A 26,325-nucleotide genomic window follows, 5' to 3' on the forward strand; every position below is an offset into this window, starting at 1 on the left:
CCTTGAGTTTCCACCCTCTGCCTGGGCCAACCTATTGAATAATGCTGCCCTTTCATTTTTTCTCTCTCTCTCTTCTCCCAGTCGATACAGATCTCAGGTTGTGGACAGCGTTATTGCCCCCTGTGCAGAGTTAGCTCGTCTCTAGTCTCGGTATTAGAGTCACTCCCTGCCTAGGTTCCCTGCTCCTGTCTGTTGTGGGAAAGTGTAAAGGATATCTAACTCAGCCAACACTGAAATCGGCCCCTCTCCTCCATGGTCAAATAAACTGAGACTGTGGAAGTGGTCACTCAATCCCACGACTGTTTGTGGGACACTGCTGTGCGTAATTTTGCCCCCAAAATACACAATCCATCCACTCTACAGTATATTCTGTGAAGCGCTTTGAGACGTCTCACCGATGTGATAAGGTGCCAAATCAAATGCAAGGATTATTATAATTTTTATCAAGTGCTCTTGTCCAAGTTAGTGATTCCGAGAGAGAAGAGAACATGTTGAGGGGGTGGAGCAGGGTGGGCGGGGAAACAGGGGGAAATTCTCTGACCCAGAAGCCAAACTCAGTTAAAACAGTTTGAAATCAATTGTGAAAATAATCCAGTCACATCAACAGCAACAGCTGGAGCCACATCGCAGAGCCACAAAGTCAGGCTCTCGGAGAACGCATTCTGTGAGTGACGCCAGAGATTTTGCACAAATTAGGTCACATCTATTATTCAGTGTCTCAGTATTTCCTCCACTTGCCTTAAGCACGGCAAATTCACCAACCCACCCCGCCTTGCCCGGTTCCCCAGCCCTGCGTCTGCCCATTGTCTCTCCATTCACCACCTAACTCCCAGTCTACAGGTTCCAGCACTGGTTCCAAGCTATGTCAACCCATCACCCCCATCCTCACCAGTTTCCACCTCCCTCAGAGGATTAAGTTTAAAATCCTCGTTGTCTTTTTTAAAGCCTTCCTCTCAGCGGGATTTGGCCTGCTCCATGTCCCCAGCCTTGCCTGCTTCACCATTGGCAATGGGGCGGACCTTCAGCTTTTCTGCCCCCACTCTCTAGAGGAGCCCCTCTGCCTCACCCCCTCCATTGCCTCCCTCAAGATCTTCCACTTTGTGCCTTCGGCCACCCTCCCAACCCACCCTCCAACCCTCTTGATTCGAAACCCCAGCTCGGGCACAAACTCTTGACTGTTCAGCGCCTTGGAACTTCCTTCCGACGTAAATGTGGTTTGTTGTTGTTGGTTTGTGCCTGGTTAACTGATTCCAGAGGCTACCATGGGGGTGATCAACCTTCCCTGGATAGCGATGCAGAAAACAGCTAAAGAGATCCCGCTCACTATTCCTTTCCTGGGACAGCAGGCGAGGACGGGGCACGTGAAGATGGGAAGGGAAAGGTGTTAACCTTACCAGAGGCTTACTTACGCAGGCCTGCACCCAGCAAGGCCAGTCAGTGACTTCAGGAGATCAGCAACAACAGAGAAACGTGGCAAAACACCCACACTGCAACCTGCCACTTGTCAGTCCTTCAACACCTCCACAGCATAAGGTGTTTCTGCACAAATATTTGCAGCACAATGTATTTAGTTGTACTAAGTATAGAAGATGCTGGATACTAACAGGTACATGCTGCGCCAGGTTCCCAGCTGTTTATAGCTAGGCGTGGATGAATGAAGAACCGGAGGAGGGGAGGCAGGCCGTCCATACAACCAAGTGATTCCGGAAACAAAAGACTGTCCACCTGCCATGTAGCACGTCCCATAGTGTAATGGTTAGCGAGTTCACCCCGCAAGCAAGAGGACCTGGGTTGGAATCCCGGGTGGGGCGAAACCTTTAGCAAATCCATTTTACGATATGTTCTGTGAAGCGCTTTGAGACGTCTCGACGAAATGATAAGGCGCTATATCAAATACAGGTATGTGAGACGCACAGGTAGGGAGAAATCAAAACGTATGGTGGGGGGGGGCGGGGGCCGGGGCTGGGGGGCGGTGGTGGGGCATTGCACACAGTTGCACGAATGTCTCCTGATGTGGTGCCAGCCCAGGACGCAATGCCACCTTCCGCCTCACATCCTGACACGACTGAGGTCAGGCTGGTCACACGACAGGTGCCAACGAGAAGATGCCAGTCACCCTCATTAATTTTCAATTTGGTGCAAACACTTGACTTCACTCCGACAAAGAAACCCATCAAATCAATATCCAATTATTTCATAAACCCGGGCCCCCTGGTTGCTCGAGCGGCAGCAACTTAAAGTGACAGAGGCCCTTCTGTTCAGCCTCCACCGCCGTGAGATCAGCGGCTGTGCGGGTTTAACCCCTTCCTTGCTCACTGCCCTCCTCCCTCTGCGACCAGGATCCCTTTTCAACAATGACGACAAATTCCATTTGTTTAGTGCATCAGGAGGACATCCCAAGGGACTGGACAGTCAGGGATCTGCACGTGAGCTGGGGGTTGGGATCAGGAGTGGTGGAAGGCAGGGAGGGTGACGAGGAGGGTCTTGAGACACGTCTTGAAGGAGGCGAGAGGACTGTAGGATGGAGTTCCAGAGAGTGGGGGCAGAGAGGCTGAAGGCCTGATCACTGACGGTGGTCTTTTCAGATTCCAGAGGCCACCAGCTGCATGATGAGGAACCCCAACAGGCTGCACATTATTAACCTCTGTTACCTTGCCTGGCCGGCCTCTCAAATCACTAAACAGTCATCTCTCCCTACTAGTTGAGAGCCGCGTTTCACTCACAAAAATACAGCGCCCTGAGACGTCTCAACGGCGCGATATCAAATGCAAAGATTATATATTCTATTCTATATCTCTACCCCTCCTGATCCCAAGTCCCTGCTCGGGTCCAAATCCTTGACTGTCCAGCGCCTTGGGATGTCCTCCCAACTTGGAAAGCGCTACACAAATAATATGGAGCCTTATTACTGGTTGTCGAGAGCTGACCCAAAGCTGCAGTAGTTTTGCAAAGTCTGAGCTTTGAGTCCACGAGGAATAAAGAAAGCCGGGAAGCTTTGTTCCTGCAGTGTTTAAAGACAGAGATGCAGTATGTGCTCAGATTGCTCAGGTCCCCTGTAACTAGCTCCAGGTTAGAGCTGAGATGAAGCTTGTTATGTACAAGAGTCAGCTGGAGGCACCCAGATTCTCTTGAATCTCTGCATCTAATGATCACTGACAGTACATGACTGGCCCCCTACCTTGACGCTTTCTGATCCAAAACACTCTTTTTATGAACTGGACCTTGACAGATGTGCTTAATCACTAACTTGTGCTTCTGCTAAACCCGATGTACTTTCAAACCCCACAGATGGGGTTTCAAATGCAGATCAGCACGTCACCGAGCACGACAATCTGCGGGAGATTACAGGCTAGAAGGGAATGAGGATAAGAAGTTTTGTTGCATCTTTTACCTCCCAGCTCATATCCCTGAGATGCTCCTTTTACCATCCACCTTCTTGTTGTGTTGAGCGGCTTTGTTACCCTGTGTCAGGGTCTCTGCAACGCTTACGATCTCGCTAACGGCAGCTCCACACTGGAGCGCTGGTCTGACTTGGGGAGTCCATTCTGTACGCATGTGCCATTGTGTGCTGCAGTATGCACCAACACACACACACGTGCCAATTCACATACAGCGGTCACCGCTGAATGGTGTGGCTCAGCCTACAATGTGCCACAGATGCTGTGCTCACTGATTATTCACAGTCGAGCTGCTCAGTGGAGTGGGAATAATGTTACCATCTCACATTGTTCCTGATAATCCTGGCTCCTCACTTCGCCTTTCGCACTTACCAGAATGACATTGTGTGGCAATCGTTTATAATGGAAATTACCTGAACCACACATGAAATTACCTGAACCGCACATGAAGAGATCAAAGCCGTATCTTACTCAGTCTCTACACAGAGTTTGGGAGAAACACAGAGAGCGAGAGAGAGAGAGAGAGGGAGAGAGAGGGACAATGAGAAAGACAAGGACAGAGAGAGGGAGAGGAAAATTTCACTCGTGACGTTCCAAACCAGATAGATTCTGAGCAACTTTGCCTCTTTCGGCTTAAGTTCAAGTTGAAGCTTATTGGCTGTGACATTGAGCACAGTGACCTGTGAGAGGCATTTGTCTGGGACAATTCAGCGTCACAGCCCATATTTGGCAAACTGACTGGCTCCAGGGACTTAATAATAATCCTTGCATTTGATATAGAGCCTTCAAGACGTTGGAAAGCGCTTCACAGAATATACTGTAAAGTGAATTGACTGCATATTTTGTGGGTGAAACCCAGCAGGCAATTGCGCACAGCAGTGTCCCAACCGGGTTCAAACTTACTGCTAGGTAAACAGAGGCACGCGGAATAAGGAAACTTGTCCAAGGTTTCACCCGGCCCGGGAATCGAACCCAGGTCCTCTTGCTCGCTCTAACCACTATGCTACAAGACTCCATGCTCTGACTTGTGTGGGAGCATGACAGAGACGAGACACTCACCAGCAGCACTGCGGAGGATCCATTTGGCCTCGAGAGGCTGATGGACATGTCGGGAAACATCCTGTCAATCCGCGCAATCACATCGTCCACGTACCTGCAAAGTAAACACACAGCGGCCAGCTCAGTAACAAGTCAAGTCCAGAGAGAGAGAGTGCGCATTCCATTCCAACAATGTATCTCTGGAATTTCAACAACAACAACTTGCATTTATATAGCTCCCTTCTCGCGGGGTGGAATCCCGGAGCGCTTATTTCCATGTGTGTAGGTGGGATGCATGGAATTCTCAGTTTGGTTTGGATACCTTAAGCACTTTGATGGGTTTCCGCATGTGTCAGACACCCGGCTGAGCAAAACAAAAAAAAGTTTTAGTCAAGTTACCAAACACAACGAATCCTTCTCTCACCACAAACACAGGGACCTACAGGACCCCGAGAAGCCCACTGTGGTCCTTATGTGTTCCTCAACGACTGACTCTGGAGGGCGACTGCCCCATCGCCAGCGGCCACTCTTAGACCCACTTTATACTTGTAGAAAAGAATTTCATAGGAACATAAGAACAGGAGGAGACCATTCAGCCCCTCAAGCCTTTTCCACCATTCTATAAAAAATCATTACTGATCTGTACCTCAACTCCAATTACCCACTCTTGCCCCATATCCCTTGATACCCTGACCTAACAAACATGTATTCACCTCATTCTTGAAAATTAGAATGGATCCAGCATCCACAGCCTTTGGGAGGGGGGGGGGGGGGAGGAGAGTTCCAGATTCCCATTACCTTTGGGTAAAAAAACTGCCTCCTTATTTCACTCCTAAATGGCCTAGCTCTAAGTTTAAGATGATGCCGCCTTGTTCTGGATTCCCCCACCAGAGGCAATAGTTTCTCTGTAACTACCCTGTTGAATCCCTTGGGCACACGCAACGACTGTTAATCACAGGGAAGGACGAGCTGACCTGTTTCCAACAGGATCATTTTTATAATAGGCACATGGAACGTACAGTGTTTAAAATAAAACACAGTGATCAAAATCTAGATCAGTACCAAAGGACATGAGAGCACGAGCCCTGGGACTGCCACTCCTAGTCATGAAGGATGCTTCTTAATACACTGGCTCACTTGCCTCTTCTTGGGCTGGGCTGTATTTGTACCCAGTTCTCAGAGGTGAAGGTGAACCTCGGTCGAAACACTTGTGTGGAGTCCTGTAGCATCGTGGTTAGAGCGCTTACCTCGCACGTGAGAGGACCCAGGTTGGATTCCTGGGAGGGATGAAACCTTAGGCAAGTTTCCTTACTCCACACGCCACTGTTTACCTAGCAGTAAGTAGGAACTCGGTTGTCAGTCCATTGGCGGGTTCACTTTCCGGGAATAATAATAAATGAATAAATAAATTTGGTCACTCAATCAACAACTGTTTTTGAAACACTACTGTACGTAATTGGCTGCCACGTTTCACCCAAAAAATATACAGTTAATCCACTTTATAATATATTCTGTATATATATTAAAACGCCACATTTCCCCCTAACTTCCCCTCTTATGTTGCTAATAGTAAGTGTAAGACAGCTGCTGTTTGCTGCTACAGAAAGTTTGTCACTTCACCTGCACAGAATATTTATTGCAAGTGTCTGAGCTGATTTTTAGTGGTGCTATAGAAAGCAAGGTTAATTGATGGATTTGTTCAAAGGGTGAACTTCCTAAATTAGTTACCTGCAGACTTTCCCCGGTCTGCAGCTATTTCAGACATTACCGACTTGTCTTCATCTCATCACCGCTGCTGGCTTCTTCAATCTCAATCCCCAAACTGATCAATCACTCTCCAGAGAGCAGATCTCACTCACATTGCTGCTTACTCGGTCCCTCGCGCTCACACACAATCACCTTTCGTTGAGTTTGCCCCTTGTTGCATTTCAAAAGAAAACCCAATAAATAAATCAAGAGCTTAATCCACTTGTCGAGCAGTCTAGGCTTTAAGTTGCCAGGCATTTCTGCATCACCGTATTCAGAACTGAGGAGCAGACAATGCAAAGGAGACTTAGTATTACACAAACCGTATCAACAGAATCCTCAAACTCATGACAGGCCTATGAAAGTGCGCAGACTACAAAAATGAGAACCATCAGATAGAACATCTTGAAGGAACTCTTTCTCTCCCTGTCCCCCCCAAGGGATAATCTTTCACAATCTCTCCTCTCAAAACCTTTCGGGAATTTGAAGGTCTCGGCTTTGTGTGTGTTTGTGTCTGTGTGTGAGAGGGAGACTTTCCTTCAGTACATGCATCAGAAACACTAGTACAATCTGGTATCAAACTGCCTTGTCTCTACATCCATCTGAATCGGACTGTCAGAAATGACATAGGTTAATACAGGCTTAAATAATCTGCTGTTCACAGATCTTATGTAACCCTCTGAAAACCTCGAGACAGACAGTGCGATAATAAAGGGAGAATTAGCTTTCTACACCACCGTGTAATAAGTGCAATAGCAGTGCTTGGGGGTAAGTGGAGAGTCAAAGGCGAGGGTGTGAGTTCCACCTTCTCACGTCTTGGGACCAAGGTTTGAATGCAGAACGGATGGGACATGATGTGATGGGCTCCAATTGAGATGCACGGCATTTCCTGTGTGTGTATGTGTGTGTGTGCGTTTGTGTCTGGCTGCGAATGTGGCTCTGTTACTCCGTTGAGAGACAGGACAAATGCAAATGAGGCGAGAGCCAGTGGAAGGAAGAGAGTGGGGAAAGGAAAACGAGGTCATGTGTTAGACCAGTGGTGGCCAGGCTCTTTGGCCAGTTGGCCAACAAAATAAATGTTTCTTCATTGAATGTTTCTGGATTTATGGCATAAATCTATGCTATTTTGTTATTTGCTATGATATCCTGTGAAGCGCTTTGAGACGTCTCGAAGACGTGATAAGGCGCTACATCAAATGCAAGGATTAATACTATTATCTTGTTGGCCTACCAGAAAGATACCACTACTCCTCACTCCCGGCATCCTTTGGCAGGGTCGGCCCCTAAAGGCTTCCATCTCTTTCACAGTGGTCTGTGATTCGGGTAACATGCACGAAACTGAGGCAACTAATGAAAGCCTGGGGGTGGGGGTGGGGGGGTTGTGTGGGGAGCGGAGGGAAGGGAGAGGGAGAAGAGAGGAGGGGGAAACATCGCTCACCGATGGATGTTCTCCTCGCCTTGTCCTTCAGCGCAGGATCTGGAATGTAATCACTGGAAAAAACATCACAAAGTGTTGCTAAAAATGTGCTGCTGGTGTGAACCAGAAACACTGCGGAGCTGGCAAGTCATTAATAGGTGTCGGCATAACATTGCCACACGCATGCGCGCGGGCAGACACACGCACACAAAATACTGGCATGTGACTCGGGCTGAGAGCTGTGCGGGCAATGAAGTGCGGGGAAAGTTACTGAGTGCCCAGGGGACTAGAGTGTGGACAAGTGTCTATGCAGGAATGGAGGAGAGGGGTAAGAGTTAGGGAGACGAGAGGCCCCAGCGGGCACTGAGGCTGTTAATAGGAGACTGGACAGCAGATTTGGGTGCAAAGCACAGAAGCGACACAGTTACAGAGCTTGTTAAACATAAGCTGACTGGCACTTGGTATCCACAAGGGACAGGCTTCACAGGGTGTGAGGCATCATTAGCAACTTCCATTTAAACTGCTTCACAAAAGCTTCCCTTTGATCAGCATTCACTACTGGTCCTACCCACGCGTGGCTAAGTAATCATAATGACACAGCTCTGCTCTTTACCAACTAATTAAGTTAACAATCACCCTCCATCTCAGATTTAGTAATAGCTGGCTAAACTGCAGTCCATCTTTCTAATATTAATAATCCAGATATTTGACATAGCACTTTTCATGTCGGGAGGATCTCTCAAAGCGCTTCACAAGACATAATAATAATAATAATAATGAATCTTGCGTTTGATAAAGCTCCTCATCACGTCATCGAAACGTCTCAAAGCGCCACACAGAACATAAGTAAACTGACTGTGTATTTTGTGGGAGAAACACGACATACAGCAACGCCCCACAAACAGTCATGAAGTGAATGACCGATTTTAACTGGGGAAATTGTTGGCCAGAACATTGGGAGAGAGAAACTCCCTTCGTTTTTTTCCCCCCTCCAATTGTTTCACGGGATCTTCATGGCAGGCGACCCTGTTCACTTCCTGCAATAATAAATTGGTCAACTCGATTCGCGACTGTTTGTGGGACGCTGTTGTGCGGAATTGGCTGCCGCATTTCGTCCACAAAGTAGAGTCAATTCTGCAAAGCACTTTGAGACATCTCGAAGACATGATAAGGCGGTATATATAATGCAAGAATTATTATTCATATTATTATGTCAGCACTTGAATCATTCGCCCCACATCACTAGCACACCAGAGGCCTGAAAGTAGTGCCTCCTACACTCAGTTACATACACTTGGTTTGCGCTGTCACAGACTAGGTGTGCAACAAACAATATCCTAGCAGGTTCTGAAGGGGTTAAAAAAAAATGTTTCGACCTGTAATAAAAATGTCCTTGAGCCAGACGCAAAATGCTCTTGAGATGCCGGCAAGATGGATCGGTTTGTGGACGGTGGATTTGTATTGCCGGGACACTTTCAGTGACTGGATCCTAATCACACCTCAATCGCCTCCCTCTCCATCTTCCTCAGTGACAGCGATCCATTGCACTCGCTGGGCAGAGCAGCGAGTGGCAGACACCAACACACACCCCCACCCCACATACACACACACTACCACCACCATCACAACACACTTGAAATCAGATTTACCCTTAATCAGCTCGTCTGCTTACTCGATGTCCTTGCACACCTCCATTGATACCAGAGTTGTCCCAGACTCGCTATGTTTATCAGGGCCACAGTGTTAAAGAGGACCTAGAGCACCACCCTAGGCAATGTCACTGCTTCTTGTCCATCCAATGCTCAACTATCATTCCCATCTCAGCAGAGTGGCATCTCTCCTCACATTCCCCATAGCTCAGAGTTTCACAGCTAGATTCACGTCTGCTAACCTCTGAATACAGGAATCTCCGCATGGAGATGGGAAGCGATTCTTCCACAAATATAAAGTCGATTCACTTTACAGTATATTCTGTGAAGCGCTTTGAGACGCCTCAAAGCCGTGGATGAGACACTATATCAAATGCAGGGATTATTATTACATTTGTAAGCATGGAACTCTCAAGTTTGTTCTGGATACTGTGAAGCATGGTGTTGGTGATCATAAAAAAACTCTCAGCCAGTGATAGCACATCCAGTGCCATGCAGCCATTAAGAGAAATTCTCTGAAAACAGCTTAGTGAAATTATAGTGAGCGCTGTACCCCAGTGCCCTGGCACTTTTGCAAACTAGTAAAAGTCTACCGAGAATTACACAGAAAGTTTTAACACTGCAGGATATTAATCTGCTCTGATTGGCTGCTGGAGGACACGAGAGTTGTGAAACTCAGCAGATGTTTAGTGCAATTTGGAAAAGAGAAAATGACCCAGTTACATTTGTAAACTGCTGCTGTTTCAAACCCTCGTGCTCTGCCACTGTTGAGGAAGAGGTTGAGGTGGTGTGAGGTGTTAGTTAGAGCTGCTATGTTCATCTCAGACCTGATTTACATGGAGGCGGGTGCTTGTGAAAATGGTGCCTTTATTCGCACTAAACCCACTTTGGTTTCTCTGCAATGAATTGCTGCTGTAGAATTGAAAGAAGGGTTTGCAAGTAGTGTTTTCTGGCAAGGTTCCAGGTGTGTTTGATGTCGTACCAATTGAAAGGTTTGAATGTCACCAGTTGAACGTCTCCAGTTGAATGTCAACCTCCTCAATCTGTAGTGATCCAGCGGACCACCCTTCACTCAGTGGACACCTGCTTCATGTCCCCCGCCCTATCCTGCCGCCCACCATCGGCGATCGGGCTTTCAGTCTTTCTGCCCCCGCTCTTTAGAACTCCATCCCGGAATCCCCCCGACTTGCATTCTCCCTCACCTCTTTCAACGTCAGCCTCAAGAACTTCCTCTCTGACCGTGCCTTCGGTCACATTTCTCCTCTCCACCCTCTTGTCCCCGTTCGAGTGCCCAGCACTGTCAATTGCCGTGGGATGTCCTCCCGACACGAAGGCCACTGTATAAATGTAAATTGTATTAATTGTATTTTGTAATTAAGCATGGCTAAATCGAGTCAATCAGCAACCCTCCTAATTCAGGATCAGAGTGGATGAAATCTAATAAATGACTGGCTTCTCTTTTATGCAACTCTATAATCCCTTTACGTGCAGAATATTTTGCCTGTTTCTTCAGCGCACTGCACTGAGGGAGAGCCGGAAACACATGAAAGGATCAAGCACATGCATCGTACATGTCACAGTGCAGAGTAATCCATCGAATCAGAGCATACAGCATCACGTGCCTACTGGCTGAATACAATACCAAGCTTTATCAGGTACCTCGATGTAGTCAAGTGGCTTTTGAGGCCATAATAATAATGATAATAATCATAATCCTTCCATTTGATATAGCACCTTATCGATTTATTGAGACGTTTCAAAACGCTTCATAGAATAGATCGTAACGTGTATTTTGTGAGCAGCACGTGGCAGCCAATTGCGCACAGCAATGTCCCACAAACAGTCGTGGACTGAGTGGCCAATTTTACATATTTTTTTAAAAGTTAATTACTTTTTTTTAAGAGATTATTACCCCCAGAAAGTGATCCGGCAATCGACTAACAACCGGGTTCCTACTTACGGGTACTTACTGCCACTGTCAAGCGCGCCGGACGCTACCCCGCGTGAAGGGAGCTATATAAATGCAAGTTGTTGTTGTAGTAATAGTAGTTGTTGTTGTTACCCAACGTTTTGCCCTGCTGGGAATCGAACCCAAAGTCTCCTCGCTTGCAAGGCGAGTGCTCTAACCACTATGCTACAGAACTCCTACAATTTACTGACACAACCTGCCTCTACCACCTCCCTGGGACATTCACCTCACATATTCAGCACCTTCTGTGTAAAGTCGTTAATGCTGATCTATCGGCTCACCTTTTCTCTCTTGAGCTTAAACCTGTGTTATATTGTAAGTGAGGTAAAGCTTGAGCCACACTCATTGTCCATCTCTCTGTGATTGTTTCAATACCAGAAGTAGTTAAACTCCATGCGAACTGGATGGATTCTGGAAATCAGTGCACTTTACATCCACACCAAAGAGACATCTTGTAGAATCGATGAAGTAATGAGTGATAATTACCACAATCAATGAGGTACGAAAAGGACAAATTAATTACATAATAGCAGCGGCAGAAATAAAGCAAATGACAATTAGCGGCATAGAGTGACAGGCTGGCGCAGAGCTGGCATTATACATCGTGCTGCCACTGAAATAAGTATCTGGTCATAGAGGTGACTCAGGCTTGATCAGGTGGATTCTAAAGTTTGTGGGAGGTGAGAGCAGAGGGAAATGGGGAAAACTAGCAAATGCAAACAGGGAGTGGCTGATTTAACAGTGAGAGTGTGCCCACTGCATTACAAATGTCCGATAATATTCTTGCAAATAATTTGGTCACTCAATCCACAACTATTTGATTTAACGTCTAGACGACATGATAAGCACTATATCAAATGCAAGGATTATTGTTATTATCACGTCGTTGAGACATCTCAAAGCACTTCACAGAATATACTGTAAAAATACAATATACAATTGCACACAGTAGTCTCCTAAACAGTCGTGGATTGAGTGGCCAAATTATTATTATTTTTATTTATGTATTTGTTTGTTTTTTGGAGGAACTATTAGCCCCAGAAACCATCTGCTAATCGACTAACAACTGGATTCCTACTTACTGCTAGGTAAACAGAGGCGTGTGGAGTAAGGAAACTTGTCTAAGGTTTCACCCACCTGGGAATCGAACCAGGGTCCTCTCGCTTGCGAGGTGAGTGCTCTGATACGCTTATACAGAGCGCAGAACAACAACAACTTGCACTTATGTAGCGCCCTCCACCCAGGGTAGCGTATCAGAGCGCTTGGCAAGACCAGACAGAACCCAGTGAATTAAGAGCCATCATCACTTTTTTTGCCACGCTTGTTCTGATTAAGCTGCGAAGGGCTGGGAAAGTCCACTTGGGACAAGTTCTGATTGTGCAAAGGTCGTGTTGGCATTGCTGTTCAACACGTCTGCAGCCGCTCGCTCATTCACATACTGTCAGGCAGCTGTGACATTTAATGGAATCTACACTGAGCAGGGAAAAAAGCAGCGAGCAGCTAGGCTAATGTTGGGAAGATTAATGGCTTCCTGCAGGCATTTGGTGGAAACTTGCATGGGATGGACTCGGGTAAGAACTGGCTCTCAAACAAGTGGAGAGAGAGACCAACTCCTAATTGGAGTTGAGGTATAGATCAACCATGATCTAATAGAAGGGGAGAACAAGCTCGAGGGGCTGTTCACATGCTCCTATGATTACAAAATACGCATGCAAATAAAGCCAAATGTTTGAGCAAAACACAGTCAACCCACTTGACAATATATTCTGTGAAGCGCTTTGAGACGTCTCGAAGACGTGATAAGGCGCGATATCAAATGCAGGATTATTATTATTAAAAATCTGCAAAAAAAAGTAGATTTAATTGTCTCAAACGAACCAGTTATTTCAAGTTTTTTGTTGGAGATCACAGGATAGGGACAGCCAAAGAGGCCTTTAAATCCGTGAGGAGGGTATAGGGATCCAGACAGAGTACAGGTTTGTGCCACTAATTTGCATGACCTCTTTGCACAACGTGTCACTGGTCTATTGCAGGCTTCACCTGATCCACTGCCACAAAACAGGGTCGTGGAGCCAATGCTATATCCTCTTATCAGCTCGTGAAAACGTGCTGTAAAACATGGCACAAGACTTCAGTGCTTGCAGAAGATTTTGCTGCTAATTAGGATTAGGGCACACAACGTCGATGCTTAGAACCAGATAAGGAGTGTTCTGCTCACCAGTGGATGGGTCGTTATCCATACCTTTACTTCTTGGTTTCTATCCGTTGATCTTTTGATTTACTTGATTAAAAGAAAAGTGTGAGAGACAAGGCAGAACTCCTTCCTTCAGTGATCGTGGCTTTAAACCCACCAGGTGGTCTGAAAGGCGGCTAAAGCCAGAAGGTGCTTGAGATAATAATAATACTTGCATTTTGATACAGCATCTTATCACATCTTCGAGACGTCTCAAAGTGCTTTACAGAATGTACTGTAAGTGAATTGACTGTGTATTTTGTGGGCGAAACGTGGCAGACAATTGCGTAAACAGTGTCCCACAATTAGTCGTGGATTGAGTGACCAATTTATTATTTCGCCATGCAGGCAAGAGGCTGACACACAGCACAGCAATCAAACTGCTGGAATCTTGTGTACAGTTTTGAGCACCAAATCTTAGGAATGATATATTGCCCTTAAAGATTTACTAGAATGATTCCTGTTGTCGAGGGCCTAAATTACGATGAAAGGATGGAAAAAAAACTTGGATTGGATTGTCTCAAGTTCAGGTGGCTGAGGGGCAATCTGATCAAGGTGTATAAAACTCTAAAGGGATCCGACGGGCGAATAGTGAGCAACTTGTTTCCTCTGGCAAGAGAATGGAGGACTAGAGGCCATAGACTTAAACTTGAGGGTAAACCGCTTAGAAGTAAAAAAGGAAAACATTTTTCACAGAGCAAGTGTGGAATTCACGCCCCCAATTGAATAATTTAAAAGGCAAACTGATGAATGCTTGATAGACAGGGGTATCAGGTGATATGGAGAGAGAGAGAGGAGAGAGAAAGAGAGAGAGAGAGAAAAAGTGGGGGGTGGGGGTTGGGAGGTGGAATTGAGGTGTGGATTGGTCGTGATTTGGGAAAGTGGTGGGACAAGCTCGATGGGCTGAATAGCCTACTCCTGTTCCTATAGACCTTAATCCTGCCATTGACCTATAAACGGCAGAAAAAGATTAAGCACGACATGTCAAGCGACGACCAGGATGGTGCAATGCGAACTAGATGGACCTTGGTCTTCTTTTCCAATAGCAAATCCTTTTGTTCTTATGTAAACCCCGCTGATCGTTCAGCCTGGTTATCCTGAACTCTGCCCAAGAAAGAATTCACCTTCAAAGCCCTCCACAGTCTTGCTTCCCCCTACCTCTCAGACCTCCGAATAACCTACCACCCTGTTCGCTTTCTCCACTCAGTGGGCTCCATCTGCTTCACGTCCCTCGCCTTACTCGCCCCTCCGCCACTCTGGAACTCCATCCCGCAGTCCCTCCATCTCGCCCCCTCCCTCACCACCTTCAAGACCCACCTCAAGACCCTCCTCTTCGACCATGTTTTCGATCTCCCTGCTTCCCCCCCTGCCCTCCACCCTTGCCCACCCCGACCCTCATCTCGGAGCCATAACTCTGTTCATCCAGCACCTTGGGATGTCCTCTTGACATGAAAGGCGCTGTACAAATGTAATTTTGTTGTTGTTGTTGTTCTCAGAAACCTGGAGTAAAACTATTGAGAATTTCTTGTGCTGCACGCTTTTCCGAGCGACGTAAAGAGCGGTGCGGTTATGTCCCCATTGCAGCGTCCGGCCGTATGGTCCAGTATATTAGATCCCGAATGATCCTATTTACAAGGTTAATCCTCAGGCTCCAATACTCAAATGTCAGCAGCTGAGATTCAGCTATTTCATCTGACTGGCAGAGAACCAGTCTCTTGAATAAATCACGGGCAATACATTTCAATCTCCTCGCGTCCAATACTGCAAATAGTACACAAATGTGTGCAGGGCAACAGCCATTCTGTGTGAATCTCTATGTGCAATTGGCTGCCGTGTTTCGCCCACAAAATTCACAGTCGATCCACTATATTCTGTGAAGCCCTTTGAGCCGTCTCAGAGACTTGATATGGCGCTATATAAAATGCAAGGATTATTATTATTTTTATCGTCAATAAATGAAGTGGTCACACTATACAACAACACGCAATCTCTAGCGTTCCTGTTTTTACAAGCCCCGAATGATGGGAATCGCAGGGCAACTCTCCTTGAATGGCACAGATGCGCAGTTTAGCAACATCTGTACGGATTATTCAGCGGGAAGCTCTTGGACTGAATCCCTGGTTGTTTTAATTATACAAATGAAACCTTCAAACCATCACAGAGCGCAGAGGGAGAAAGAAAGAGTCTCTGCTGTTTCACCTTAACATTTGAGTTTCTTTCTCCACACAAACAAAAGAGAAATATATATTAATATCATTATTTGGGGAAGACAAGTTTGCAGGGCTAGGGGGAGATAGCGGGGGGAGTGGGATTGATTTGGAAGCTCTTTTCAAAGAACCGGCACAGACACGAGGGGCCGAAGGTCCTTCTTCTGTGCTGTATAATTCTATATTGAATGCAAAATTCGTCATCACTGGTTCCAAGCAGACAAATGCAGGACATGCCCTCAGTCCTGAGGGACTGAATGGAATCTCTGTCAACTTACAACTGACTTACTGTGAATATTAGACAAGAATAGCACAGCCTCAGCTTGCACTGCTCCTTATAGTTACAACATTAATACAGTACAGAGCGGAGACTGCTGCCGACATTACTGATGGGAACGCACTTCCCCATGGTAGGAGGAGGGAGACTGCGTGCACACCGCCCCGGGAGGATTGGGGGAGGCTGTGGAGGGAGGGATTCAGAAGGGAAGTTGTGTGCCCATAGACTCCGGTGTCGGGGAGGGGTGGGGGGTGGGGGGGAAGGATTACTGCCTGGGGAACTGCAGGGAGACAAACTCACGGTAGAAAAGGGAGCACAAAGCGTATTATCCCATAAACCCCTGTGATAGGTTGACCCCGGCACTCAAATCTACAGTTAAGCAGCTTAAGTGTCCGTGTATCAAATGGGTGGAGCATTGGCAATTCACCAAATGTGCCACGAGGCCAGGCACACAGCCCCTGTGCTCCAGCCCCCACACACGCACACCCACAGCCCCCTGCACCAGCCCACACACATAGCCACTGTACTGCACTACACACACAGCCCCCTGCACCAATCCACAATTCCACTTCTGTCCATCATTTTTGCAGTCCATACAAGCCTTGGCTCTCGCCAACCTGCACCCAATGCTCTCCAGATTTAGGTCAGCAGGGTGAGTCCCTCCAGGGAGAGTGTGCGCGTTGCATCCCATTCCATATGTAGGGAAATTTCCACGTGTGGGCGGCATACAGATGTGGAACTCTTAGTCCGACTTAAACACTCTGAAGCACAGTGATGGGTTTTCGCTTGCATCAAGATACCCGAAAAGCTGAGCAAAAGAAATGCGCAACACGCTTGTACACGGTCACAACAGACTTGTTGCTGTAGGGCAGTTTTGCTGAGGAATAGATAAGCACTTGGCACTGTTAACGGGCTGGTAGATTTTAGCGTTGCCTCAGGGAGGGTCCGATACCTCACAGGAACGTTAGCTGCGGCAGCTCAGCACGGCCGGCCATGTAATGAGAAGCAGAGGGAGCCGAGCTTGGGGACCCTGCGTTCCCATTCTGAAACATAAGGAAACTTGCCAAGGCCCAATTTCCCCAAGAGCTGCTCCCACTTTGTACCTCGCAACTCTGCTCCTGCTGCGGCCGCCGCTGGTTTCCACCCATAAAAGAAATTTTGAGTGAAATGTGCTTTTCACCTTGGATTCGATTTATTCGCTCGATTCACGGGCGTGCTGTGTGTGAGTGCTCACGCTTTAGTGCGCGCACCTCCATTTGGCTCTCGCACGTTCAGGTGAACTCGCTCAAAGCCCCTCGGGGAGTTTCCGGAGGCTTCCCCTAAAGATTAAGGAGACCTGAGAGAAGTGAAAGACCTTCCTCTTCGACGTGCTTACAGTCACCTCCTCCCTCCCCCTGGCTCGGCCTCAGGCTCCGGCACTGTTAAGCGCTCCGAGACATTGCTCTGCACGAAGAGTATATAAATGCAAGTTGTTGTTGTATCAGTTGGGCAAGCTAAACCCAGAGCAGAGTTGCAGTGAGCCTGCGCTGATCACAGCTTCCAGAACCTGACCCCATCTCCCCTGACCCCCACACCGACAAGATGTGAATGAAACTAGCCAGAGACGCCACACACGGCGATGGGAAAGGCTGGCGACGGCTTTACTTACTGAGGTGGCAGAGCGAGCGTGCTGGGCTGGACCTTGGGACGACGTTTCGCCGAGACTCCCATCTGCATAGCAGAACGTTTCAGCGACTGTTGGTTCAACAAGCTGGAGGCTAAGCCGGCATGGAACTGGAGCTGCAAAAGGGGAAGGAAGGGGGCAAGTCAGAGGAGGAGCAACGAGAGATATACTCTATAACTCAGCTATTCACAGCTGTTCAATTCCAGGCAGAGGGTGAAACCTTGGACAAGTTTCCTTACTCCACACACCTAATAATAATCCCTCCAAAACAAAACAATAATAAATTGATCATTTTCAATCCATGACTGTTTGTGGGACATTGCTGTGCGCAATTGGCTGCCGCGTTCGCCCACAAATATACAGTCAATTCACTTTACAGTATATTCTGTGAAGCGCTTTGGGACGTCTAGAAGACGTGGAAAGCACTATATCAAATGCAGGGATTATTATTATTATTATAAAAACATCACCGCCAGGGTGACGCTGGGAAACGGATCCTGCTAATGGGTCACCAGCCAATATGAGAATAAAGCACCCCTCATTGGCTTGTGTTGTACTGAAGCTAAAACACTGAGCTCCACACTGTCTTGAGTGGCAGTGTTGGGAGCAGGACTTTCAGGCACTACAGTTGGCTTCACACCACATGCTCCTACCCACCCAACTCCTACCCTGCTCTCCAGGGCGAGCAGTGTGCTGTCCAAGCCCCTCCCCTACTCCCAACCCCCTCTAACCTCGCCACCTCACCAAATACAGAGATACAGCAAACTTTGCGAGTTTCAGTCACACACCTATAATAATCTTTTCTATTTGACAGGGCGCCTTATCACGTCTTTGAGACGTCTCAAAGCGCTTCACGCAATATACTGTAAAGTAGATTGACCGTGTATTTTGTGGGCAAAACACAGCAGCCAATTGCTCATAGCAGTGTCCCACTCATGGATTGAATGACCAGATTATTATTATTTTTTGAAGGATTATTACCTTATTATTATTATTACACTGCTCTGTTGAATGAGATTTTTCAGCTTGTTGAAGATAGGTAGATAGTAATCGTCTTGCTTATTGGCTTACCCAACTCTTTGACAATATACTTAATAGACTCTCTGCCTGCGAAGCTCAGGAATTGACCATATACAGTGCTGCAGACCGCGGTCACTCTTGCGCCACTTTGTGGTGAGTTGCGTGTGAAGGGTTTTCAGCAATTGGCTGATACCTCACACACAGCACGTCTCAGCTTGGCGTCCAATTCATCATTTCACTTAATCAATAGAACCTTCAATTCAATAGCAGACATGACTGAACTCCCCACAGGGTTCAGTGCCAACATTGGGCTTCCAGTCACTACACCAAGTGTATCAATGACAAGCTATAATAATAATAATAATCCTTGCATTTGATATAGCGCTTTTCACGTCTTCTAGACGTCTCAAGGCGCTTCACAGAATAACAACAACAACAACCTGGATTTATATAGCGCCCTCCACGGCGGACGGCGTCTCAGAGCGCTTTACAGTAATGGATCCTGGGACCGAGCCAAAGGGGGTGGGGGGGGGAAGGTGACCAAAAGCACGGTCGAAAAGAAAGGTCTTCAGCAGAGACCTGAAAATGGGAAGGGAGGGAATAGACTGTAAAGTGAATTGACTGTATGTTTGTGGGCGAAACGCGGCAGCCAATTGCGTTTAAATAAATAAATAAAATTGAGTTTAAATAAATCAAATTTTAAAAAAAGCTATGCAGTTTTAGCTGGTTACATTCCAGCAGTTACCCCAACGTACACTCTGGGGTCCCCCGAGTCTTGGCTCTTGTCAACCTGCGGCTAATAGAGTTCTCAGCTTGGTTTGGATACTCTTAAGCACGGTGATGGGTTTCCACGTGTGTCAGACACCCGGTTGACCAAATAAAAACTACAGAGTTGTCCACTTCACTCAATGCTGGCGCTAGGCTGTCAGTCACTACATGGGACTGAGGCATTGCCCTGCTAGTTGCATTTGATATAGCGCCTAATCACGAAAAGTGCTTTATAGAATATACTGTAAAGTGGACTGAATGTATATTTTGTGGGCAAAAAGCTACTGCAATCTCCCGGAAAGCAATCTGCCAATCGACTAACAACAACAACAACTTGCATTTATACAGCTGAAAACCAAGTTCCTACAGCTAATCAGAGGCATGTGGAGAAAGGAAACTCCCAACATGAAAGACGCTATACAAATGTAATTTTGTTGTTTCTGTTGTTGTCTAAGGTTTCGCCCTGCCCAAGATTCGAACCTGGTCCTCTCTCTTGCAAGGCGATCGCACTAACTTCAGTAAGGACCAGACGTGGGGGAGAGGTGGGAGAGAAGGGTGGCCTGAGCATTATCCACAAGTACCTAAGTTTTTACAAAAGCTGCTTAATAATGGATTTGGTTAAAATGTTGGGTTTAGGGGTTTTGTTTCATTATTTAATCAGCTTCTAATTCACTTGACTCAGTGAAGGTCCCTAATGGACGTGGATCTATAGCAGAGCATAGGCCCGACACTGACAAAGATGCATGGCGTTCTTAATATAATCAACTTTGCTTTGACTGTTGGCTTCTGCTGGACTAACTGCTCATTCAGGAGCAATACATTTTTCATTTTGCTTGGATTTCTGTAATGGGAAATCAATTAACGTTGAGATGAACAAGTTCAAAAGACGGTGTTTCAAAAATGTCAGCAGCTTGTGTTTCGATCATTACCAGCTCGAAGCTGAGGCCTCGAGGGGTTTGCAGGAGCGTGGAGCAGGGAGGGAACGGGGGCCCACAGATGTTCCAGTGAGTTTCGGCGTCCCCGAGACACACACTGGTCACAGCACCAATGATCTGCACCCTGGTTACTGTGTCACTAAGCCGGAAAAACAGTCACAGCTCAGCCACAATAATAATAATCCTTGCATTTGATATAACACCTTATCATGTCTTTGAGGCATCTCAAAGGGCTTCACAGAATATCCTGTAAATTGAATTGAGTGTTTTTTGTGGGCAAATCCCGGCAGCCAATTGCGCACAGCAGTGTCCCAAAACAGTCGTGGATTGAGTGACCAAATTCTTATTTTTACTTTTTTGAAGGAATTATTACCCCCGGAAAAGCGATCTGCCAATCAACTAACAAACGGGTTCCTACTTACTGCTAAGTAAACAGAGACGTGTGGAGTAAGAAAACTTGCACAACGTTTTGTCCTACCAGGAATCGAACCCAGGTCTCTCACTTGCGAGGCGAGTACTCCAACCACTGAGCTCCAGGACAAGCTGTGATAACTTGGTTGACTCCAAACCACCAACTGCCCTCTCCTCTCGTTCGTTTGCCATTTCACAAAATCATTCACAAAATAAATCCTTTTTTTTTAAAATGTACTTATATTTCAAGATGAGCTCTGTCCTGTTTTAATGGTTATTATTAGACTGGGGTGGGGGGGGGGGAAGAGAGGCGGAATAATTCACCCAATGGCTTGTGCGAATTCTTTAACGTGACTACATATGATCTTTATATTTTAACGCTGTGTCTGACAATTCACATACACTGATTTCCCCGTCCACTCCATTCACAACATACCTGCTCCACCGTTCCCCCCACCAACCTCCTCTGCCCCACTCACCCACTGCCCTCCCCTCCCTCCCAGTTTCTTCTTGTTTGACTTCATGATTTTGCTCTCATTGTGCAACAGGCTGCAGGGCTCCAGGACAACAACAACTACCACTACTACTACTTGCATTTATATAGCGCCAATCACGCAGAGCAGAGTCCCAGACTAGAGACCTTGGGGCTCCGGCCTGTTGTACACTTAGATGACACGAAGACCTCCAGCACTAATCAATGCATAGATCGGCACCGTCCTTGCTCGCTGTTCGAGGGCAAGTGCTTCACACACAAAAAAAAAGCACCGGCAACAATTTCAACTTAAATAAATAAATATGAATTTAAATAGTAGAAACCAATAGTGACAGCACAGGCTCGTTACTCAGCAAGCGCTAGATTAAAAGGAAGGGCATACAGTACATCTGAGGTGTCAGGGCGAGCAGTGACTGACAATAGAGACTGTGGAATAATTACACTCAAGATCAAATAGAATGGAAGAGACAGACTCCCAGTTAGAGCCAAACACGCTGGTTAAAAGAAGTAGCAACTCTGGTAGCTCTCATGTGATTGCTTATAGCAAAATATTAGCGGTGTGACCTCCGACAAGGATTTGGCAGCAGCGGAGATGGACACAGAGGTTAGACCTAGGAATGTAATGTTAACCATTGGAATTGTTAACTACATTACAGGACACCAACCAGCCTTCAATTCGCTCTGTCCCCAGTGTCCTTCCCCTTTCCCTATAGCACGGCACATCTCCTCTTCTCTGCCACGTACCAGAGAGAGTGTGTGGAAAACTACCTGTGGGGATGGGAGAAAAGAACAATAACAAAAAAAGCCTGAACAGAGGATTTACTGAGCAGGCTCGGGACTTGAGGGGGAAGAGAGCAGACCAGTCGAGGCTAGACTTCCTGGTCACCCCCCCTTCCATAATTCTTCACAGAATCTCGTGTCTTATTTTTTAAAGTGACGGAAGCCAAAGCCTGCAGTCTGCTTTCAATTTTTCTAATGGCAGATCAACACCCTGCTCTTGGGCAGCCCATCCCTCCCTTTCCATCCCTGGGAACAGGTCATGGTGGGTAACTGCTCCGGCCTAGAGAGACATGACCAGCATCCGTCTACTTACTCACAGAACCAACACACACCAACATATACACACATACCGACACACACCAACATATACACACATACCGACACACACCAACATATACACACATACCGACACACACCAACATATACACACATACCGACACACACCAACATATGCACACATACCGACACACACCAACATATGCACACATACCGACACACACCAACATATGCACACATACCGACACACACCAACATATACACACATACCGACACACACCAACATATGCACACATACCAACACACACATAGCACACGTGCACAATTATGGGCTTCACTTCCATTTCACGTGCAGGGAGCAATTGATAACTCCCCTCAGAGTTTTGAGTTGATATTCAAGAATCAGCCACTGTCCGGTGGGTGGATGGGACCTCATTCCTCATCGGTTGTGTGGCTGTGAGTGGCCTCTGTGGGCACCAACCTCCTCACAGTCTGTTCTAAGCTGCTGCCTTTGATTTCTCTCGAGCTCAAGGCACCCAAGACAGCCCTTAAACCCTTTGGTCTGCACCGTTGAAGGCGTAACAATCATGTAACAAAAGCTTCCTCCTCTCTGCGGCAGCCTCACACCTTCAAACTAAGCACAAATTGATCCACACATGTAAGAGGGGTTAGTATTTCTCTTTCTACATTAAATGCTTACAGTATAATTTGCACTAGGCGACACTTTTTACATCAATTCACAACAGCCAGAAGGTGAATTTCTAACAGGATCAAATCCTCTTCTCTCTTGTTAAGAGGAAATGGACTGCATTCTATATGGTCACCTCCTCAGTGACTACCTGGGGGACAGATCCTAGACCCAGACTGACTGCCTCAGACAGCCAAGGACAGATGCATATTTACCACCTAGTTCCCAGCGGAGGGTGTATTGCGTCACCATCATTCCTGCTGTGTTCGGATCACAGCAATCAACACCCAGGGCTTCAGGGAGTTCGGGCTAATCTGAGTGGGTGGATGCTGAGAGTTGTGCGAGGCTGCGCTTGGGAAGTGGCTTGTGAGATACAATTTAAATTGGGCCTGAGATGGGTGTGAATTTCCAATCTTTCCCACTTGTTCTACGATGAACACAAGCGGGTTACAGGTGTTAAACAACTCCTGGACGCTTCAGCGAGTTAACCCCATGAGACCCAGAGCGGGGCTGGGAGGTCAAGCCCAGAGTGCAACCGCTGGGATAAAGTAAGTAAGAAAACGTTACAGATCGGATTAATAGCATTATGATAATGCAGTTTAAACCTCAGCCCGTCAAAAAAGTGCCTCGTAAGTACCCAAGTGTCACACAACTGGTTTTGTAGGCAAATGTGGCAGCAGTCAATTTACACAATAAAAAGTCCACACGGAGCCATCAATGGCACTAATTTATATGGGGGATTGTTGGCTAGAACTCTAGGAGAAACTCGTTTCTCCCCGGGATCTTTAACATGAACCAGCACAATGTGAGGCCGCTGGGCCGAGCGACTGTGATGTGTTGTTCCGCTCTGCTCAACACAGGAGACTGAGTGTTTGTTGGGCTGTTGGTTGGACCGTTTGTGGGACCCAATTGACTGCCGCGCTCGCCCACAAAATATACAGTCAATTTACTGCATAGTATATTCTGTGAAGCGCTTTGAGACGTTTCGAAGATGTAATAAGGCGCTATGTCAAGGATTATTATTATTATTGTTATTATTTCAGCTTTGGAAGGCAGCGTCCTCAGTGCAAGGCTCAGTGAACGCTGGGTCGAAATCTTACAGGACATTTGCTGCAGTGGATCTGTCATTGATTTTCTTCCATTAATGCCACAAATCAAACCCTTCCCTATCGCCTCACTCGGGGGAAATTCAACCCAAGCAAAATACAAACCAAAGATTTACCTACGGGCTGGGTCCAATGTCTCACTGGCCATGCTGTAAGCCAGGTGTGGTGTGTTCGCCCACAAAATATACAGTCAATTAATTTCATAGTGTATTCTGTGAAGCGCTCTGAGACGTCTTGAAGACGTGATAAGGCGCTATATCAAATGCAAGGATTATTATTATTATTGTTATTAAGTTATATTAAATGTATGGTCCCAACTGATACGACTTTATGAGGTTTACTGTATACTGAAGGGCACCAATAGAGACATTCATTCTGCTGGAAAGCACGCTCTGAGCTGAAGTCTGGGAACTAGTGAGCAATTATTGGCTTATGGATCACCTTACAATGAGTTGCACTTTCCCATTTAGAAAATAAAACCTGCGCGTCTTTCATCTTTTCACATTTCATCTTCTACTTTCATATCCAGGCTTATTTGGCGAGGGACAATTTATCATGGTGTTATTTAAAAACAATCCTCGCTTGCAAACAGCATGCATTAAAGGGCTCGCGATCAAACCCCGGCTGTAAAGTTTGTGGATGGGAGTCTGGATTGAAATTAACCCGGTTTGTCTTGTGATTGATGACGCTGGCGTTTCTAAAACGCTGGGCAAAAGCAGAGGATGTTTGCAATAGGTTCCACATAATTCACTTCTCACACTTACATCACCGTGTCGGTAATAAATCACGAGAATACAAAAGTAGCCGAATGGAGCAGTGACATTTCAAACTGGTTAAGAAATATGGGGGAAAGGAACACGGGTGGATGTGTGAATGGAATAGCACGAGTCAGATTAGTGAGGTGTTACACAGCGAGCGCGGGTTAATGAATCGTTTCCAGGCAGCGGAGAAGCCGTGCTCTGGTATTTGGTGAAATGGGAGTTCAATAAATCAGGGCAGGCAAAAGCAAACACGGCTAACAAACTCTGCAAAGAAATAGTTTACGTACAAAGCCGTTCGTCACAGAGTGATGGAGCGCCACGACGAAGGAAAGTGACAGCAGAGTGATAGTTTAATAAGCTCTTAGCTTTCTGCAGAGCTGAATTTTGCACCTCTGAAAGTATTTAACACTATGGGAAGGAAGCACTGCTCTCCGAATGTTAACCCTCGCGCTGCTGCAAGTCAGGTTCCTCAGATGCCTCAAACTCGCATCTTCTTACTCCGCAAGCATTCATCTGTCCAGCCACGGGATGGGGTCTGAACAACAGTTCCTGTGGCCGGACCACCACACCAGGGCCAAGACCCTCATACAAGGGCACATTGCAAGTGCTCAGCTTCAAGTATCTGTCCCACAGATATTATAGGAAGAGTTGGAGATAGAAATCTATGAATAGCATTGACTGTACCATGACAGGTTAAATAGTAATCTATTATTCCTATTGACTGACGATCAGTCACAAGACAATTAAAAAATAAATTAAAAGGAAGGTTAGAGAGGAAAATTACACAGAGACTGTTTAGAATGTGGAATTCTCTGCCAGAAACCATACTTGAAGCAGAGTTCATAGATTATTTTAAAGGGAACTCGATAGGTGGTTCAAGAGGAGGAATATTAAAAGGTGTGGAGAACGAGCAGGAGAGTGGGATGAGATTGGGTGGCTCACATAGGGAAAAACAATACAGATTTGTGATGAGCCAAATGAACGTTTTTTTAAAATCAAAATTTAAAAGGTTTATTCTGCTCCCTGCACCGGTTCCAATTTGCCAACCAATGTGGAGAGAGCTAGTTAGACTCCAGCAGTTACCCCAACACACATTCTGGGCCTTGGCTCTTGCCAATCTGTGCCTAAGACATTACGGAATTAAGTAAGCAGGATGAGTCCCTCCAGGGAGAGAGAGTGCACATTCCATTCCATCAATCTATCTTTGACATTTCCCCGTGTCGGTGGGACGCATGGAATTCTCAGTTGGGTTTGGAGATTCTCGTCTTAAGCCTGGTAATGGTAAGCCTGTGTCAAATGCCTGGCTGACCAAAAAAAAACCTGTTAGCGAAGAGAAGGGAAGCCGATGAGAAGGGCCAAAAGAGAGACACGCAAGGCAGGTCGTGAACGGAAACTCTGCTAACGCAGAACTGTAACGGCTCAAAATCCAGACAGTGCAGACAATCGGCTACTCACAGAGATTTTACATCCGTCCCGAACCTCTGCCTATT

At 46.6% G+C, this 26,325-nt stretch overlaps 1 protein-coding gene across 1 annotated transcript in view; it reads right to left on the minus strand.

The window, feature by feature from the left end:
• Nucleotides 1–26,325, minus strand: part of med27 (mediator complex subunit 27) — a 68,965-nt gene that overhangs the window by 15,187 nt on the left and 27,453 nt on the right. The window contains exons 3-4 of the mRNA XM_007902755.2: nucleotides 17,583–17,713; nucleotides 4,458–4,551 (exon numbers count right to left, since the gene is read on the minus strand). Coding sequence (XP_007900946.1) covers nucleotides 4,458–4,551; nucleotides 17,583–17,713 — 225 coding nt within the window. The remainder of the gene's footprint in view (nucleotides 1–4,457; nucleotides 4,552–17,582; nucleotides 17,714–26,325) is intronic.

The sequence above is a fragment of the Callorhinchus milii genome, unplaced genomic scaffold (genome assembly GCF_018977255.1).
Source record: "Callorhinchus milii isolate IMCB2004 unplaced genomic scaffold, IMCB_Cmil_1.0 Scaffold8, whole genome shotgun sequence".
Classification (NCBI taxonomy): domain Eukaryota; kingdom Metazoa; phylum Chordata; class Chondrichthyes; order Chimaeriformes; family Callorhinchidae; genus Callorhinchus; species Callorhinchus milii.